This window comes from Hylobates moloch, unplaced genomic scaffold (assembly GCF_009828535.3).
Source record: "Hylobates moloch isolate HMO894 unplaced genomic scaffold, HMol_V3 SCAFFOLD_12, whole genome shotgun sequence".
NCBI lineage: Eukaryota > Metazoa > Chordata > Mammalia > Primates > Hylobatidae > Hylobates > Hylobates moloch.
The window spans coordinates 101,272,720-101,291,127 of NW_026652287.1; the positions used below are offsets into that span (position 1 = coordinate 101,272,720).

Consider the following 18,408-nt stretch of genomic DNA (forward strand, 5'->3'; position numbering starts at 1 on the left):
TTAAATGAGTTAATAACATGTAAGTACTTAATGGTGACTGATACATAGTCAGTGTCATGGATTTTTTTTTTCAAATTACTTTCAGTTGGTGTGTTCTACAGTGATGTTTTTTCCCACGAAATACTTCCCTGATGCCGAGCCCCTTCATGGGGATGAAGTATTACAAGGTCCTTCAACCAGGAGAACTCAGTCCCCTCTCCTGGTTCTCCCAGGTTGCCATCTTCGAAGCATTTAAGACATTCATTTAGAACCTAGCTCCTCTCCCATTGTGTCCTCAGACGTTAACTACAGACTTCCTGTCCTTTCCTGATTTGGCCCAAAACCATCCTCCAAGTTAGTACATTTCAGGGCATCCAGTCATTCAGAAATTCCCACACCACTTCCGTCACTAATAAAATGTCCCTGCAGAGTGCTTGGATTTTTGAGACTGTTCCATTCTCTAGAACAAGGGTGACAGTACCCGCTGCCTCGAGGTCTTTGTGAAGATTAAATGCTAGGCTGTGCATCCTGTACTCACACGTGAGAGGTGCTCAAAAGCCACAGCCCTCGAGGAAACGAAGGCTGTGCACTCACACCTGGGGCTGGGGCCCCGCTCTGGCAGCTGACTTCGGTGGAACCTCTCTGCGGCCCCCTCCGTTTCCTCCTTGCTGAAGTGGCATGATAACATTTCCTACCCAAGAAGAACCTTGTGAGGGTGGATGAGAGTGTGTGCGTGCAGGGCAGTTGGCCCAGTGCCTGACACATCCACAGCCCTAAGAATTGTCCCCTTTGTCTGTTGGTCCGGCCCAGATCCCAGACCACCACCTCGTCCACTCACTGACCGCCTTCTCCCCCGGCCAGGGCACCTACATCTACTTTGACTACGAGAAGTGGGGCCAGCGGAAGAAGGAAGGCTTCACCTTTGAGTACCGCTACCTGGAGGACCGGGACCTCCAGTGACACCGGCCCCTCCCTCTACCCACCCCCTTCCCCCGCATGCTGATCCCCCTGCCCAGGTGAGGGCCCTGCCCTGGAAGACTGGAGGGAGGCCCCAGGCCACGGGGCATCCCCCTCTCCCAGGAAGCAGGGAGGGGGCCGGGAGGTTTTCCTCTCAGCCCCACCCTGGGGGCCCGGGGGCGAGGGCTGCCCCCTCCTCCCCTCCCCAGTGAGGGACATTTTTTGGTAAACCTATTTTCATTTTGGAAAATATTTATGAATAAATAGTTTTATATGACGGCTGGCAGCAGCGGCCTCTCCTGTACCCCTCAGGAGTCAATGAGCAAGGTGAGGGTCCTGCTGGCGGGGGCGCCGGGCCAGCTGGGGGTTGAATTGGGAGTTGTACCGCCGCCGCCGGTCATCTGTCTCGTCTTCTTCCGGCTGACCCTCCTGTAGTGCCCGGCCTTGGACCCGGGCCAGCAGGGCCTCCGCCCGAGCCCTCTCAGCTGCTTCCCTCCGCAGACGTTCAGCTCGAAGCTGGTCCAGGGATGGAGGCCTGCGGGGAGAGGAGTGAGGTCAGAAAGCTGGTAGCCCCTAGGAGGCCATTCCCCCAGCCTCTCCCACAGAGGGAGCTGCCACCTGGAAGCCCCCCTGCATCCAGCATGCCCAGCCTCCGCTCTTAGGCCTGCTGGAAGAAGCCACCTGGTGCTGGGACACCACAGGCACGTCTCTGGCCTTCCCTTCTATGGGCTTTGGTCCTCCCCAGTCTTTAAAATCTGATGCTTCTCCAGGTCAAGAAAGCACACTGAGCAGCCCCCCGGCCCTCTCTGGGCCTCACTTTCCCTTTCTAGAGAAAAGAAGACTACAGGCAGTGTACCCCCTCTAGACCAGGGATACAGCATCCTGGAGATAGAAGCCTGCTTTTACTCTCTAACCCAGCGGCTCTCAAACTCTTTGGTCTCAGGACCCCTTTATACTCTTAAAAACCAAGGACCCCAAGAGCTTTTGTTTCAATGGGTTCTGTTAATATGCTGCAAATCAGAGTGAAAACTGAGAAAGTTTGGACACCAGCGTCTGTGCCATTAGCCATCAGAGCGAGGGTGTCTTCTCATCACACAGCCTCTGGACACCTGCACAGCGTGCCTGAGAACGCGCATGGAAAAGGCCAACAGTGTTAGGAAAATAGGCTTGACACCTCGGCACCCCGGGAAAAGGCTGTCAGGACCCCTAGGGCTCCCTGGACCACATGCTGAGAACCCAGTCAGCCCTTCAGGGAGTCCCTGGCTGTCCTGACCAGAGACCCTGCAGTGCCCATGCCGGGCTGCTGCCAAGCCCTGAAGGTCTGGGCCCTGGTCTGCCGAGGCGGGGTCTTCCTTCTTACTCCTTGGGTCGCTGCTTCTCAGACCCCTCCTTTTCCTTTCTGCTGCGATTGCCTTCATCACCGCTGTGCCGTCTCTTCTTCCCCAGATGCTTCTGCATCTCCCGCAGAGGGTCCAGACGGCTCTTGATCTTCTCATCTGGGGCTGGGCCGGGCGGGGGGCCCCCTCGCCCTGGGGGTAGCTGGTACCAAGGGGGTTGAGTCTGTGCCTCCGCTGCACTCTGGCCCAGGTATGTCAAGATGCCCAGAGCTTTCTCTTGCCTCTCCTGAGGGGGCCAGGAAATACAAGAGATGGGATATAATCTTTCAAGGTGTCAGGTGTGTCTCCCTGACACAGGTATCTAAGCGAACAGGTATCTAAGGCTTATTATGAACCAGTTGTACCAGGTGCTGGGGTTGGAAGACACCAACAGAGGCCAAGCTCCCCCTCGGGGGACAGTAGCAGGTACAGTAACAGCAGGGAAGGAGGGGACAAGTGGAGCCACTTGAGTGTTCAGAGGCAGGCATCTTTGCAGAGAGACTTGAAGAGAAGCCTGAAGGGATCAAGCAAAGCAGGGAAACGATGGGTGGGGTCAGCAAGTCCAGAGACAGCAGGTGAGTGACAAGAGCTGAGGTACCTCTTTTTTTTTGAGATGGAGTCTCGCTGTGTTGCCCAGACTCGAGTGCAGTGGCACGATCTCAGCTCACTGCAACCTCTGCTTCCCAGGTTCAAGCAATCCTCCTGCCTCAGCCCCCCTAGTAGCTGGGATTACAGGCACACACCACCATGCCCAGCTAATTTTTGTATTTTTAGTAGAGACCGGGTTTTGCCATGTTTGGCCAGGCTGGTCTTGAACTTCTGACCTCAGGTGATCCACCCACCTTGGCCTCCCAAAGTGCCGGGATTACAGGCGTGAGCCACCATGCACGGCCACTGATGTACCTTTTACACTTGATCTTAGCCAAAAAGCAAGAGGCAATTGATTCACTTTTTGTTTGTTTGTTTGTTTTGAGATGGGGTCTTGCTCTGTCATCCAGGCTGGAGTGCAGTGGCGCAATCTCGGCTCACTGCAACTTCCACCTCCCAGGTCAAGTGATTCTCCTGCTTCAGCCTCCCAAGTAGCTGGGATTACAGGCACGCACCACCATGCCCAGCTAATTTTTTTGTATTTTTAGAGATACCATGTTGACCAGGCTGGTCTTGAACTCCTGACCTCAGATGATCCACCCGCCTCAGCCTCCCAAAGTGCTGGGATTACAGGCATGAGCCACAGCCGGCTGATTTAAATTTTTAAAAGCCCATCAGGGCCGGGCGTGGTGGCTCACGCCTGTAATCCCAGCACTTTGGGAGGCTGAGGCAGGCGGATCACGAGGTCAGGAGATCGAGACCATCCTGGCTAACACGGTGAAACCGTCTCTACTAAAAATACAAAAAATTAGCCGGGCGAGGTGGCGGGCGCCTGTAGTCCCAGCTACTCGGGAGGCTGAGGCAAGAGAATGGCGTGAACCCCGGGGGGCGGAGCCTGCAGTAAGCAGAGATCGCACCACTGCACTCCAGCCTGGGCGACAGCGACACTCCGTCTCAAAAAAAAAAATAAATAAATAAAAGCCCATCAGGTTTGAGACTCCTCCAGTTTGGAGAACTGAGCTGTTTGCCCAGCAGCTGGGGACCTCTAGCATCTACCTCCAAGCCCTGTGGGCGCCCAGATGGCAATAGCCAACGCTTTTTGAGTGTCATGCTTTGATAAGGTCCTAAATTCTGTGTGTTCACTCTTGTTTGACCTTGGTCACAACCGATGGCTAAAGTGCCCCCTCCCCCCAACTCGATTCATGGCCCCTCTGATGAAGTGGGTGAGGCCAGCTTACTTTCTCTTGTCGCTTTTCTTCCTCGTACTCTTTATTGCTTCTGATCACTCCTTTCCCTTCCTCCAGGAGCTCCCGAAACAGGTCCACAGGGCCAGAACTTGGGGCTCCCGCCTCTGCTGCTTCAAGCTCAGGCAGTGAGCTCTGATGTCTGGCTTTCTTCCGTAGGAATTCTGTACGGGCCTGGGGAGAAAGTTATAGGCAGGACATTCAGAACCTAGAGGTAATTCAAGAACTGTGAGTCTGGTGCCCACCACAGAAAATGGTAGTCCAGGGTGCTGGGGTTATAAGAAAGGGAGCACTAGGCGCCTAAAAGAGGCACCTGTCCTAGCTGGGGGTGACGGTAGGCAGATGAGGCAACGCCTGGGTTTTGTAAACTCCCTTTCAAATAGTAAGCCACGGGTCATCAAGGATGTATGGGAGGAGGTCCCTGGCCTAAACCAAAGAGGTTCCTAATCTCAAGTGAGACAATTAAAACAGCCATAAAGGTATGCATTAGGCCAGACGATCTGAATTCTAGCCATGGCTCCAAGTCACTACCCCAAATCTGCTGAAGCCCTGTCCCCCGCCTTCAGGACGCGGATTTCAAACAGCGCTCAGCAGCCTACTGAGATTCTAAAAACCCAGACTACCTCCCACCCACGGTGGAGGATCAGACTAGCGAAGGAACTGAAAGTTGGGTGTACACCAAACAGGTTTAAGGAGCCATACAGAAAGCCCGTGTTTATGTGTCTGTGCCTAGGGGGCGGTGCAGGAAAGGGCTCGCCCGATGGCGTAGAGCTTGGCTGTCCCCCTCTCCTTAAATGTGCCTTCCCCTCACTTAAGCTATCTCACTTCGTGCAACGGAGATGACAGTGCCCCTCTAAGAACGAACAGTGCTTATTGGGGATTCCGCAAGTCCAGTGCTCTGCATGTAGTTAGCATACAGTAGGTGCTCAATAAATAGGCTGTGCAGGCAAACTAAAAAGTGATCCGAATTTCCTTGAACTGTCCAAGGGTTCACGGATTCATTAAATGTTAAGCTTCTCTTTTGTGCTAGACACTGTTCCAGCCATGTGAAATACATCAGTGGGGGAAAAACTAAGACGAGGGCGAGATCAAGGGAGGTTTCGTGGAAGTGGGCACAAGGTTTGCAGAGCAACGTCCTCGAAAACGGGATCGGCGCCTGGTCCGGAATTTCACACGGGGCACACTGAGCCTGCGCAACGCCTCCGCTTCCGGCCCCCAACCGCGGCGCCTGCGTGCTGGGCCCCGGAGCTCCGCCCGGCTGGCCTCCGAGCTTACCTCTTGCTGAGCCAGCAGTACCCTCCGCTCACGCTCCTTCTCCTCCTCCCGGGCCTGGGCCTCGTCACGGCGCACGCGGGCGACATTGTCCTTGTTCCGGACGTGCCAGCTCTTCTTGGGCAAGATATTCATGGCGTCGTAGCTGTCCAGGGACTGGCACGCCCGCCTCTTTGCACTTCCGATTGGCGAGAGGATGCCCCCCTTCTTCTTGTCCCTACTTCGACCGCAGATTGGTTCCGAATTAATTGGTACGGCCCCCTGGCCTGTAACGACAGGTGATTGGCTGAGACACCCTTCATCACAGCGAATGCTAGGCGTTCGGCTCGTGGTATCCCCTAGCAACCGCCTCTTGTCACAGATCCGAACCAATCATAAGTTGGCCCGCCCCTGATGGTACCAGATGCGGCCGTCGATTGGCCGACATGACCGTCAAGTCTCCTTGCGGAAGAGCGCTCCGCACTGACAAACATGCCCATACATTTGATTGGCTCCTGCCCTGCTGTAGCCCTGCCCCCACCTTCAGGACGCAGATTTCAAAGCGCGCTCAGCAACCTCGGCTGTATTTATTGATACAAGAAAGATCACCCGAGAGTCAGGGACGCGGCGGCGAGGGGCCCTGGAAATCTCCAGATACCAAAGCTGGAAGGGCGTGGAGTCTTCTCCAGTTCTCTAGTTTACAGATGTTGTGACCTAGGCTTACAGTGGGCCTGGGGTCTGAAAGTGGGACGTGGGCTGCGGGGGTCACAGAGCCGGTTTGGTGGAGGTCAGCGCCACAGTGCGCCGTGCCAGGAAGACTTTATTCTGCGCCTCCTGGGGCAAAGAGAGGTGGAGGTGAGACAGCCCTCTTCTCCCACCCATGTTCCCCAGGGGCCCTCTCAGGGACCCGCCTGGCTCACCGTCTCTCTCTGACGTTTGAGCTCAGAGATGAGGCGTCCGTAGGAGTTAGCCAGAGCCACAGTGTACGCCATCAGGATGCTGGAGGAGACAGGAACGGAAGCCACTCCTGACACGCTCTTCCATTATATCCAAACGTCTGGCTCCTTCGAAGCCAGGGATGTGGACCCCTAAGCCCCTCCTCGTCTAGGCTCAAGGAGTTCAGTCTCCCAGCCCCTCCGCCTTCAGATCCAGCAGTCCTAAGTCCCGCGCACCTCCTCCTTCGGACCCAGCAGTCCAGGAGCCTAGGCCTCCTCCCTCAGACTCAGTATGTTGCCTGCTCCCACGCCCAAGCCTCTCCTCTCTTGGACGCAGGTGGGGGCCCCCAGATCACACGCATTCAAACCCAGACCCAGAAGTCTGGGCCACCTCACCTGGAGATCAGCAGAAGGGGCACAGCAAAAGCCTGGGTCCCCAGGAAGAAAAGGAAGTTCTGGGTGGTCTCAGGGAGGCTGGAAATAGACTCAGGGATCTGGGCCCAGATGGACGACTGCCCCCGGAATGGACCACACAGCTTAGAAGGCGGGATCCTGAAGTCAAGACAGGCTAGGCTCACGTAGAGCCAGGAGTCCGAACACTGAATGGGGGAAGGGGGAGGGAGAGAGGCGGGAGCCTCTCGCACTTACAGGAAGATGCTGTAAAGCAGGGGAACACTGGAGATGGCCAGACCCAGGAGAAGGACCAAGGGGAAAAAGAAATTCGCCGTGGAGGCCCGGAAGGTGCGGGCAGCCGGGGAGCAGGTGGAGAAGAGGGTAAGCTGGTGGGGGAAGGCACGGAGAAAGGGGATCTGAAAAACAAGAGTCTGTGCCTTTTTTTTTTTTTTTTTTTTGAGACAGAGTCTCGCTGTGTCGCCCAGACTGGAGTGCGGTGGCGCTCACTGCAGCCTCCCCTCCCGGGTTCAAGCTATTCTCGTGTCTCAGCCTCCCAGTAGCTGGGGTTACAGATGTGCACCACCACTCCCGGCTAATTTGTTTTGCTGTTGTTGTTGTTTGTTTGTTTTCTCTTTTTGAGACGGAGTCTCGCTCTGTCGCCCAGGCTGGAGTGCAGTGGCACGATCTCGGCTCACTGCGACCTTCACCTCCCTGGTTCAAGCAATTCCCCTGCCTCAGCCTCCCGAGTAGCTGGGATTACAGGCGCCCGCCACCAAGCCCGGCTAATTTTTTTTTGTATTTTTAGCAGAGACGGGGTTTTGCCATGTTGGCCGGGCTGGTCTCAAACTCCTGACCTCAGGTAATCCACCCGCGTCAGTCTCCCGAAGTGCTGAGATTACAGGCGTGAGCCACCGCGCCCGGCCTACCTGCCTCTCCTTTTTAACGAACCAGGAGTCTGAGCCCCTTCCTCATCTAGGACCCCGGAGTCTGAGTCCCCAGATCCTCAGACATGTAAGTCAGAATGCCCTAGACCCCTCCTTCTCTCAGATCCAGGAGTCTGTCCTCCAACCCCCTCCTCTCTCAGGACCTAGTAATCCAGGCCCCCTGGATCTTCCTTGCCCAGGACCCAGGAGTGCGGGCCCCAATACCTCCCGCCTCAGACCCAAGGGTCCCCCTACCCCTTACCTTCTTCAGGTAAAAAAGCAGCAGGAACTTGACCGTGTTAAGCAGGGGCAGTAAAGGGCAGAAAAAACTCCCCACCCAGACCACCGTCTGCGCGTAGATGAGCCCCAGCACCTCGTCGGGCACCTGGAACTCCTGGGTCCCCGCCAGACGACCCAGCGCCCCAGGACAGAGGCCACAGAGGAGCCTGAAGGACGGGGCAGGGCCGGGCCCGAGTCAGGGGAGCGGCGGCCTGGAGTTTCCCCGCCTCCACCGCCCCGCCCGCCAATAGGAAGCATGCGTATCTGAGGGGGGGGCGGGACTTTCAAGACTCCACGTGGAGGGGGTGTGTCCAGAGGGCGGGTCCTGAGGCCTAGACCGGACCCAGGTGTCGCCGCGGTAGGGGCGGGGCCCGAGGGAAGTAACCCACTAAAACAAGGGCGGGGAGTGGGGAGATCAGCGGACCTAGGGCAAGCAAAGGGAGCAGGCAGAGGCGGGAATAGTAAAAAGGTGTGCGGTGAAAAGAACAGCGCGATGGGGCAGGGCCTGGTCCTAGAGGGGCGGGGCTCTCACTTTCTAGGAAACTGGATGAGCAGCGCGACTGCCAAGACAGTCAGCAGATCAAAGAGCAGAAGTTTGTACATTTCCTGGCCCAGGACAGTCTCCCAGCACTGAAGAAGGAAGAAATAGGTCAGAAAGACCTCAGGACCCGGGCACCTGGAGGCCCAGGCGTCCGAGTCTCCACATCTCAAGCCTATGAGACCGTCAGTACTTTCTCTGGGGGTCCTCGTTTTTCAAACATTCATACCCTTGGGAGATTGTTCCAGCACCCTCTCCGCCCAAACCAAGAGTCTGGACCCACCCAGCTCCATCTTTCCTTCAGGGACCCAAGAGTCCTAGGCAGATCCCATGCCGTTCTCACCGGAAGTTCTTTGTAATTGTAGCCACAGGTTTTGCAGTCCTCAGCCTCGGAGTCGCCCCCACAAGTGATCTGATTCCAGAGAGAGAAGAGCAGCACCACCAGGGAGGCCAGGCGAAGAAACACGGTCCTGAAGGGGGGAAGGCAGAGGAGAATGGGCCCTGACCCGGTACCCACCATGTGGCAGTTCCCGTCTCAGTGGAACGCGCCCGCATTCAACCCATCTCACAGATGAAGAAGCTGAGGCCCAGTGACAGAGTCAGGATTTCTTTCTTTTTTTTCTTTTTTTTTTTTTTTTTTGAGACAGGGTCTCACTCTGTCGCCCAGACTGGAGTGCAGTGGCGCGATCTCAGGTCACTGCAACCTCTACCTCCCAGGCTCAAGCCATTCTCCTGCCTCAACCTCCCGAGTAGCTGGGACTACAGAAGCCACTACCGCCGGGCTAATATTGGTATTTTTACTACAGAAGGGGTTTCACCATGTTCGTCAGGCTGGTCTCGAACTCCTGACCTCAGCCTCGGCCTCCCAAAGTGCTAGGATTACAGGTGTGAGCCACTGCGCCTGGCCAACAGAGTCAGGATTTGAATCCCTGGATCCGATATCAGCAGGATTTCCGTGTCTTACCTGTCAGCGCCAACATCCCTCTGACCGCCCCCACCCTTCATCATTCCCAGCCATCCCCATGAGGCTGGAACCTGAGCAGGATAAAAACGATCTGGCGACTCCGAGTGTAGCCCTCCAGTGGAGCAATGAGCTTGAACACGGGCGGCAGAACAAAGTTGACCACAGCGATGAAGATGGACGGAAGGTAATTCACCACAAGCTTCAGCAGTGGCAACTCCTGGACAAGGGGCATCTCCTGGGAGGGGGATGGAGCATGAGTAGAGGCTTGGGGTCCTGGAGGAGCCAAGCTTAAGGTCCTCCCCCCGGCCTCTTCTTCTTCTTCTTCTTCTTTTTGAGACAGAGTCTTGCTCTGTTGCCCAGGCTGGAGTGCAGCGGTGCGATCTCGGCTCGCTGCAACCTCCGCCTCCCGGGTTCAAGTGATTCTCCTGCCTCAGCCTCCTGAGTAGCTGGGATTACAGGCGCCCACGCCCGTCTAATTTTTGTATTTTTAGTAGAGACGGGTTTTCACCATGTTGGTCAGGCTGGTCTGGAACTCCTGACCTCGTGATCCGCCCGCCTCAGCCTCCCAAAGTGCTGGGATTACAGGCGTGAGCCACCGCGCCCAGCCTCTCTTCTTCCTTTAAAATCCCTAAGTTCAGGGTCCAAACATACCCTCTCCCATACTTCCTCTCTAAAATCTCTGGTATCCCAAACTTCCGCCCCCTCCCTCCACCGTTGGAAATGTAGGTTCCAGGACCCCCTGGCTTCCTCTTCCAAGACCCTCCGCACCTGCAGCTCCACGGTGCACCCCGTAGCCCAGTAGATGCCATAGAAGGCTGCCCCCAGGAGCGCGACCACCAGCAGGTTGAGCAGCACCCGCACCAACCAAACCCTGGCTTGCTGGCCCAGCGTCCGCACCGCAGCCTGGCGCCGCACCACTGTCTCCTCCAGCTCCACCTGAAGGCAGGAGAGATGCCCGCTTGGAGTCCATTTCCCAAGGCGCGGGCCTCTCGGTTCCCCAGGCCTGGCTCTCCAGAGATCCTCCTTAACGTGAACTGATGCAGGCGGTCTCCCCACCCGCTAACAACCTCTGCAGTCCTGGTTCCACTCGCTCCGGGGCGCTCCAGGAAACCAGCGGCCCTTTACAGCCCTGCCCCTTCGCGGCTGGATCCAGCAACCCAAGCCCCCATCCCTCCGCGGCCAATCTCAGCACCCCAGGCCCCGCCCCGGAGGCTCCGCCCAGCATCCCAAGACCCGCCTTTCCTCAGCCCTGCCCATCAGAGGCTCCGCCCCCAGGCGGCCCTGCGCTTTATTCCTGGCCTGAAGTTCCAGTTCAGCTGTATCAAGACGCCCCGCTGGCCGCTCCCATCACTTAACTTTGAACCAAATTGCCTTAGGCCCCGCCCGCTTCTTGTGCTTACTTTAAAAAAAAAAAAAAAAGTTTTGTTTTTTTTTTGTTGGTAGAGAGGGAGCCTCCCTATGTTGCCCAGGCTGGTCTCGAACTCCTAGACTCAAGCGATCCACCTGCCTCGGTCTCCCAAAGTGCTGGGGTTACAAGCACGAGCCACCGATCCCAGCCCTGGCGCATCCTTTTCCTACACCCTTGAACCTCGGGCAGCCCTATCTCGGCCTCCTCTCAACCCTCTCATTCCCCAGGACCCGCCTTTCTTGGAGAAGCAGCTGCCTAGCATCTCTCCGGAGGCCCCATCACCGAGTTAGGCCCTGTGCGTTATCTCAGCCCGGTCCTGTCTGGTCCCTACGCAGTTGCAGACCCCGCTCCCTAATCACACCTTTAATTCGTACAAGATGATGCGCTGTCGCAGCCGCACGTGGACGTCCCCGCAGAGGCCGAAGTCCCAGGCCGAGAACACCCGGTGGCTGTAGCTGGTCAGAGCCTCGGACTCCGCCAGCAGTGTCTGCTTCAGCCCAGACACCGAGCTGAGAGGGGAGACCCGGGAGACGGGATGTGAAAGGACAGCCAGGAACGGGGGTTATAGGGGAACCCCTCATACTGGGACAAACGGGGAAGATGAACCCTAAGGCCTTGGGTACTAGGCGAGTTCCCACCAGACCAGATGGGGAAAGAGTCAAAGAGGCAGAGACACAGTCATTGAAGGCGAAGTCCAAGGGAGATTCAGAGACAGATCTGGAGTGCAGGCACCCCAAAGAGAGAGGCAGAAACCTAGGAGACAGGGACAGAGCCCCAGATCGAAGGGGGCAGAAACCCAGAGTGAGAGAGACAGAGGCCCTGAGGAAGACAGAGATGTGAAGAAGGGACAGAGGCCCCAGAGGGAGATTCGGAGAAAGGGAGACAAAGGCAGTGAGAAAGGAGAAACTAAATCTACAAAAGATGGGGATCAAAGACCCATAAGAAGTACAGGCATCCAGAGAAGGGAGCTGCGGCGGGAAGACCCGAGAAGAAGACAGAGACCCAGAGAAGATGGCAGGTAAAGACTCAAGAGAGGGGGGCAGGCCAGGCGCCATGGCTCACGCCTGTAATCCCGGCACTTTGGGAGGCCGAGGGGGGAGGATCACCTGAGGTCAGGAGTTTGAGACCAGCCTGGTCAATGTGGTGAAACCCCGTCTCTACTAAAAATACAAAAATCAGCCAGGCGTGGTGGTGCATGCCTGTAATCCCAACTACTTGGGAGGCTGAGGTGGGAGGATCACTTAAACCCAGGAGGTGGAGGTCACCTCCAAAAAAAAAAAAAAAAGACCCAGAGAAGACAGGCAGGTAAAGAGACTCAAGAGAGGGGGGCAAAGACCCAAGAAGGAGATAGAGAACCCCAGCAGGGGCAGAAACAGAACTGGACAAAGAGACCATGTGCACCTTCACTGCCCTGGCCCTGGGCCCCCATCATCTCTCACGTGAACAACCACAGAGGGCCCCCACATGGTCTCCTTGCTTCCACTTGTGCCCGCTTATAATCCATTCTCAGTTCTTGAGCCAGTGGGACCCTCTTTTGATGCAACTCAGACTGTATTCCCCTGTTTAAAACCTATTCCAGGGTTTTTCCCTGCTCTTAAAATCGAGGCTTCTTGGCCAGGCGCAGTGGCTCACGCCTGTAATCCCAGCACTTTGGGAGACCGAGGCGGGCGGATCACCTGAGGTCAGGAGTTCGAGACCAGCCTGACCAACATGGTGAAACCCCATCTCTACTAAAAATACAAAATTAGCCGGGCATGGTGGCACATGCCTGTAATCCCAGCTACTTGGGAGGCTGAGGCAGGAAAATCGCTTGAACCCGGGAGGCGGAGGTTGCAGTGAGCCGAGATCGCACCACTGCACTCTAGCCTGGGTGACAGAGCAAGACTCCATCTCAAAAAAAAAAAAAAAAAAAAACACGTTGACTTTTGGCCAGGCACATTGGCTCATGCCTGTAATTCCAGCACCTTGGGAGGCTGAGGTGAGTAGATCTCTTGAGCCTGGGAGTTTGAGCGCAGCCTGGGCAACATAGCAAGACCCTGTCACTATAACCTTAAAAAAATTTTTTTAGCAGGACACGGTGGTACGCCCTTGTGGTCCCAGCTGCTCCAGAGGCTGAGGTAGGAGGATCAGTTGAGTTCCGGAGGCCCAGGCTTCTGGTGAGCTATGATTGCACCACTGCACTCTAGCCGGGTGACAGAGTGAGACCCTGTCTCAAAAAACAAAACAGACTGGACGCGGTGGCTCACACCTGTAATCCCAGCACTTTGGGAGGCCAAGGCAGGTGGATCACCTGAGATCAGGAGTTCCAGACCAGCCTGGCCAACATGGCGATACCCCGTCTCTACTAAAAATACAAAAAATTAGCTGGGCATGGTGGCGGGAGCCTGTAAACCCAGCTACTTGGGAGGCTGAGGCAGGAGAATCACTTGAACCCTGGAGGTGGAGGTTGCAGTGAGCCAAGATTGTGCCATTGCACTCCAGCCTGGGCGACAGAGTAAGACTCTGTCTCAAAAACAAACAAACAAAACAAATGAAAAACAAAAACAAATCCCAAAACCTTGATTTTTTTTTTTTTTTTTTAGAGTTTTGCTCTGTGGCCCAGGCTGGAGTGCAGTAGTGCAAACTCAGCTCACTGCAAGCTCCGCCTCCTGGGTTCACGTCATTCTCCTGGCTCAACCTCCCTAGTAGCTGGGACCACAGGCGCCCGCCACCACTCCCGGCTAATTTTTTGTATTTTTAGTAGAGACGGGGTTTCACCGTGTTAGCCAGGATGGTCTCAATCTCCTGACCTCAGGTGATCTGCCCACATTGGTCTCCCAAAGTTCTGGGATTACAGGTGTGAGCCACTGCGCCTGGCCCAAAACCTTGATTTTAACTCACATAGAATAAAGGGTTACACAGTAAGACTGAGGATTCTTGGGGAGGGGGTTTCTGCCACCACTACTTGCTCCCCCACCCCAACCCGACCCGTCAGGGGGTCAGGGGTGCAGGTGCCACTGACCGACGCAGGATGAGCAGGAGGCAGATGAGGCCAACGGCAAAGGCCCAGCACAGGTAGGTGACCGCCAGGCGTGGGCGGGGCGGGTAGAAGCCATAGAAGAGAGGGGACCATTCCAGGTAACCCTGTGGGGGGAAGGCGGCGCAGGGGCCACTGTGGGAGGAGGAAGGGCTCCTGGAGCTGCACAGTCAGGGTCTGGGGTCAGGGTTTGCGGTTCGTGTCATTGAAGGCACTGGGCTCACAGGTGGGCGGGGGAATCTCCCAGGGACCCAGGCACCTACTTCTCCCGAGAGCAAGTTGAAGAGCTGGGTGGCAAAGGTGACCAGGCCCTGGGAGTGGGGGTTATAGGGGCCGCAGGGCGAGGAGATGTCGGGGCCGGGAGGGCCTGGGGGAGCGCCTCCCAACCAGGTGGGCAGCAGCGTCATGCAGGCCATAAGCACAGACGCCAGCACGTTGAGAAGGAGCAGGAAGCGCAGCAGGGAGAAGTAGGACTCCGTGCCGGCGCCAAACTGGCCTGCAGGGGGCAGCAGAGAGAGGCTCAGGTTCTTTCCCGGGAGCAGACCACCCCCTCCCACCCCGGGACTGGGGCCCAGCCGCGCCTTTCTTTTCTTTTCTTTCTTTTCTTTTTTTCTTTTCTTTTCTTTCTTTTCTTTTCTTTTCTTTTCTTTTCTTTTCTTTTCTTTTCTTTTCTTTTCTTTTCTTTTCTTTTCTTTTCTTTTTTTTCTTTTCTTTTCCTCTCCTCTCCCCTTTCCTTTCCTTTCCTTTCTCTCTCTCTCTCTCTCTCTATTTTTTTTTGAGACGGAGTTTCGCTCTGCTGCCCAGCATGGAGTGCAGCGGCGTGATCTTGGCTCACTGCAACCTCCGCCTTCTGGGTTCAAGCAATTTTCCTGTCTCAGCCTCCCAAGTAGCTGAGATTACAGGCGTGCGCCACCATGCTCAGCTAGTTTTTGTATTTTTAGTAGAGAAGGGGATTTCACCATGTTGGTCAGGCTGGTCTCGAACTCCTGACCTCGGGTGATCCACTCACCTCGGCCTCCCAAATTGTTGGGATTACAGGTGTGAGCCACCGCGCCCGGCTCAGCGGTGCCTTTCTCAGACCCAAGAGTCCAGACCCCCAGCCCCTCCTCCCTCAGACCCAGGAGTCTGTCCCCATCCCCTCCTCCCTCAGACCCAGGAGTCCAGGCCCTGCCCCCAGGACACCACCCGAACCCCACCGCACCCCCGATCCTCTTCAGTGTCCACGCCCAGGGCTGCAGGCTTCCCAAGCCTTCCTTTGTTTTCTCCTTGGATCTCCGAAGTAGCCGCACCCATTGGTCCGTCCTAGTTCCAGAGTCATAGACCACCTGGTCCCTGCTGGCATTTCTTTGCCTGGGAGGGAAACAGGCAGAAAATGAGGGGTTTCGCAGCCCCAGACTGGGAACCATCTGAATGTAGAAACAACCCAACAGTAGAATGGAGAAGTAAATTGTAGCCTATACATAAGATAGAATACTGTGTAGCAATAAAAAATAAACCGGCTGGGTACAGTGGCTCAATCCTGTAATCCCAGCACTTTGGGAGGCTGAGGTGGGTGAATCACCTGAGGTCAGGAGTTCGAGACCAGCCTGACCAACATGGTGAAATCCTGTCTCTACTAAAAATACCAAAAAAAAAAAAAAAAAAAAAAAAAAAAAGCTGGGCCTGGTGGTGGGTGCCTGTAATCCCAGCTACACGGGAGGCTGAGGCAAGAGAATCGCTTGAACCTGGGAGGCGGAGGTTGCAGTGAGCTGGGATGGCGCCATTGCACTCCAGCCTGGGTGACAGAGTGAGATTCCAAGGAAGAAAAGAAAGAAACCTAATGCTAGGCAGAAGATGCCAGCACAAAAGACTGAAGACTGTATGATTCTATTTGCATAAAGTTGCAGAGCACAGCTAGCAAAGCTCTACAGAAAAGCAGGAGGCTGGAGTGGGAGAATCGCTTGAGCCCAGGTGTTGGAGGCTGCAGTGAGCTGAGATCGCACCACTGCACTCCAGCCTGGGCATCAGAGCAAAAAGGTTAGGGAGGAGAGGTTACCTTGTCCTTGTGAGGAGAAAGGGGGTGTCAGGGGAGGGACACACAGGGTGCTGTCATGCTGTGTTGCTTGCCCTAGCTGCAGTTTATCTGGGCTCTCACTTTATGAATACAGCCGTCCCTCAGTATCCATGGGGGTTGGTTCAAGGACTCCCTAAGAATACTGAAATCTGTAGATGCCCAAATTCCTTATATAAAACGGTACACTATATGCATACAGGCTACACACATCCTCCTGTGTTTATTTTATTTTAATTTTTATCTGATTTTTATAGACAGTGTCTCGTTTTGTTGTCCAGGCTGGAGTGCAGTGTTGCAATCATAGCTCAATGCAGCCTCAAACTTCCAGGCTCAAGCAATTCTCCCGCCTCAGCCTCCCAAAGCGCTGGGTCTACAGGTATGGGCCACTACACCCAGCCCTGCAATGCACTTTAAATCATCTCTAGAAGCTGGGCGCGGTGGCTCACGCTTGTAATCCCAGCACTTTGGGAGGCCGAGGCGGGCGGATCACGAGGTCAGGAGATCGAGACCACGGTGAAACCCCGTCTCTACCAAAAATACAAAAAAAAAAAAAAAAAAAAAAAAAAACAAACAAAAATTAGCCGGGCATGGTGGCGGGCACCTGTAGTCCCAGCTACTCGGAGAGGCTGAAGCAGGAGAATGGCGTGAACCCGGGAGGCGGAGCTTGCAGTGAGCCAAGATTGCGCCACTGCACTCCAGCCTGGGCGACAGAGCAAGACTCCGTCTCAAAAAAAAAAACCAAAAATCATCTCTAGATTACTTATAACACCTTGTACAAGGTAAATGTTATATAGATAGCTGTTCTTTTAACTTGTATTTTTTTTGTCATATTGTTACTTCGATTATTACTTTTAAAAAAATAGAGATGGGGTCTCGCCATGTTGCTCAGGTTGCAGTATAAAGCAGAGAGAAATAAATATTAACAGATTTTGGACACACACAGAGAGAAACTGAGGCAGAGACAGGATTGGTGGAGACCAGGGAGACGGCAAATCCCAGAGAGAAGAGACCCCAGAGCCACCGAAAGGCAGCACTCACCTGGAGTCCGAAGTAGAGACAAAGATGAGGAGAAAAAAGAAACCAAGAGAGGCAGCTCTGGGCGGGGCAGAGAGAGGCCCCAGAAGCCAGGAGCAGCAGAGGACAGAGGGAGGAGACCGAGTCCAAGGTATGGGAGAAGGGCCCAGTCCGGGCTGTGAGGGTTCCAGCTGGAGGTGGGGCCTCACCTGTGTGCCCGTCTGGCCTGCATGGGCCAGGGCAGTTCCCGGGAAGGGTGAGGGTCCTGCAGCTCTGTCTGGGTGACTTCTGTGAAGGCCTTTCTGCTCCTTCCTCCATCCTCCTCCTCCTCCTCCGCCAGCGCCCCCCAAGGCAGCACCCCAGGGCCTCGGTACCGAAGGGTGGCAGCACTCGGCAGCTCGTTCAGCACAGAGGACAGCGATGGGCCTGGGGAGGGGCAGGGGGCTGGGAAGACCTGGGAGTCTGGGCCCAAATTCCTCCTCCCTCAGACCAGGAAACCAGGCCCCCGGCCCCTCCTCCCTCAGACCCAGGAGTCCAGGCCCCCGGCCCCTCCTCCCTCAGACCCAGGAGTCCAGGCCCCCGGCCCCTCCTCCCTCAGACCCAGGAGTCCAGGCTCCTAGCCCCTCCTCCCTCAGACCAGGAAACCAGGTTCCCAGCCCCTCTTCCCTCAGACCCAGGAGTCCAGACCCCATCCCCTCCTCCCTCAGACCCAGGAGTCCAGGCCCCTGGCCCCTCCTCCCTCAGGCCTAGGAGTCTGGGTGCCAGCCTCTACTTCCCCTGGACCCAGGGGTCCACAGCCCTCGACTCTGTCCCCAAGCGTGGAACCCTCCTACTCCAGGGCAGTGGAGTCCAGGCTTCAACTTCCTTTTCCCTCTAGCTCAGGAGTGTGGGAACCCAGCCTCTCCTATTCCCGAGACACCCAAACTCCCAGCCCTTAGCCCTCCCCTCCTCCCAGACTAGCCTGGTTCTCCAGGCTCCTCCTCCTGAGACCCTGGAGTTCCAGCCTGCAGTTCCCTTCTCCCCCATAATATCAGGAAGTGGAACCTTCTCTCTTCAGGCCTCCGACTCAGGAGGCCAGGCCTCCCCTTTCCTCCTCCAGCAGGACTCCCACCTAGCCTGAAGGTCGGATGGATCTGAGCTTCTCCTGGCATCCCTACCTCCTCTGGCCTCCCGGCGGGCCAGCCACCCCCTAGAGGAGCCCCAGGCTTCTGATTCCAAGGTCGGGTTTTCTTCCATGGCCCCAGGCTGGGCTGTCTCTAGCGGCCACCAGGCAGACACTGCCTCAGGTAAGGGAGGGGCCGGGGACAGGTGTGTACCTGGCCAGCAGGTGGCCCGGAGGGAGTAAGGTACACTTCCTGTGGTTTCTCAGGGCCGCTGACGCGAAAGGTCTCCTGGGAGCTGAAGTCCCCGTGGTGCCCGGGCCTGACCGTTTGGTTCCTGGGCTGGGCTGGGGAGCTGTACCTCACCCTGGGACTTCGTGGCCTAAGTCC

General features: G+C 56.0%; 3 protein-coding genes across 10 annotated transcripts in view; 1 reads left to right on the forward strand and 2 right to left on the reverse strand.

Annotated features, from left to right (window-relative positions):
- CNOT3 (CCR4-NOT transcription complex subunit 3) overlaps positions 1–1,213 on the forward strand; it is an 18,115-nt gene extending 16,902 nt beyond the window's left edge. For 3 of the 6 annotated variants that reach the window (XM_032171062.2, XM_032171060.2, XM_032171065.2), the window contains exon 18: positions 86–896. In XM_032171062.2, the coding sequence (XP_032026953.1) occupies positions 86–235 (150 nt within the window). In that variant the 3' untranslated portion in view covers positions 236–896. Of the gene's footprint in view, positions 1–85 lie in introns of all 6 variants that reach the window. The other 3 variants (XM_032171067.2, XM_032171068.2, XM_032171061.2) reach the window with 2 other exon arrangements.
- On the reverse strand, positions 1,171–5,605 carry LENG1 (leukocyte receptor cluster member 1). Its single transcript, XM_032171096.2, has 4 exons — positions 5,420–5,605; positions 4,139–4,318; positions 2,297–2,559; positions 1,171–1,471 (listed from the first exon to the last, which is right to left on the reverse strand). The coding sequence occupies exons 1-4, from the start codon at positions 5,549–5,551 to the stop codon at positions 1,252–1,254; spliced, it is 795 nt and encodes a 264-aa protein (XP_032026987.1). The 5' UTR covers positions 5,552–5,605; the 3' UTR covers positions 1,171–1,251.
- Positions 5,597–18,154, reverse strand: TMC4 (transmembrane channel like 4). 3 transcript variants are annotated; one of them, XM_058425961.1, is made up of 15 exons: positions 17,128–17,287; positions 15,053–15,201; positions 14,115–14,347; positions 13,837–13,958; positions 11,197–11,344; positions 10,196–10,363; positions 9,499–9,662; positions 8,807–8,933; positions 8,458–8,555; positions 7,909–8,092; positions 6,979–7,109; positions 6,727–6,882; positions 6,316–6,394; positions 6,120–6,229; positions 5,597–5,682 (listed from the first exon to the last, which is right to left on the reverse strand). In XM_058425961.1, exons 1-14 carry the CDS (start codon positions 17,148–17,150, stop codon positions 6,161–6,163), a joined length of 1,851 nt encoding a protein of 616 aa, XP_058281944.1. In that variant the 5' UTR covers positions 17,151–17,287; the 3' UTR covers positions 5,597–5,682; positions 6,120–6,160. The 3 variants fall into 3 exon arrangements, with proteins under 3 accessions (XP_058281944.1, XP_058281945.1, XP_032026960.1); XM_058425962.1 differs by lacking the exon at positions 5,597–5,682 and adding an exon at positions 18,076–18,154 and having other exon boundaries at positions 6,130–6,229; positions 17,128–17,362; XM_032171069.2 differs by lacking the exon at positions 5,597–5,682 and having other exon boundaries at positions 6,130–6,229; positions 17,128–17,499.
- Positions 18,155–18,408: the final 254 nt, after the last annotated feature.

What these genes read in the sequence shown, in the direction of transcription:
- LENG1 (XM_032171096.2), bottom strand. Translation starts at nt 5,551, where the DNA reads ATGAATATCTTGCCCAAGAAGAGCTGGCACGTCCGGAACAAGGACAAT. An exon ending in TACTGCTGGCTCAGCAAGAG is followed by an intron (nt 4,319 to 5,419) that starts GTAAGCTCGGAG and finishes CTTTCTCCCCAG; the next exon opens with GCCCGTACAGAATTCCTACG. An exon ending in GAGAAGCAGCGACCCAAGGA is followed by an intron (nt 1,472 to 2,296) that starts GTAAGAAGGAAG and finishes CTCTCCCCGCAG; the next exon opens with GCCTCCATCCCTGGACCAGC.
- TMC4 (XM_058425962.1), bottom strand. Translation starts at nt 18,154, where the DNA reads ATGGAAGAAAACCCGACCTTGGAATCAGAAGCCTGGGGCTCCTCTAGG. An exon ending in GGTGCACCGTGGAGCTGCAG is followed by an intron (nt 9,663 to 10,195) that starts GTGCGGAGGGTC and finishes TCCCCCTCCCAG; the next exon opens with GAGATGCCCCTTGTCCAGGA. An exon ending in TCAAACGTCAGAGAGAGACG is followed by an intron (nt 6,230 to 6,315) that starts GTGAGCCAGGCG and finishes TCTTTGCCCCAG; the next exon opens with GAGGCGCAGAATAAAGTCTT.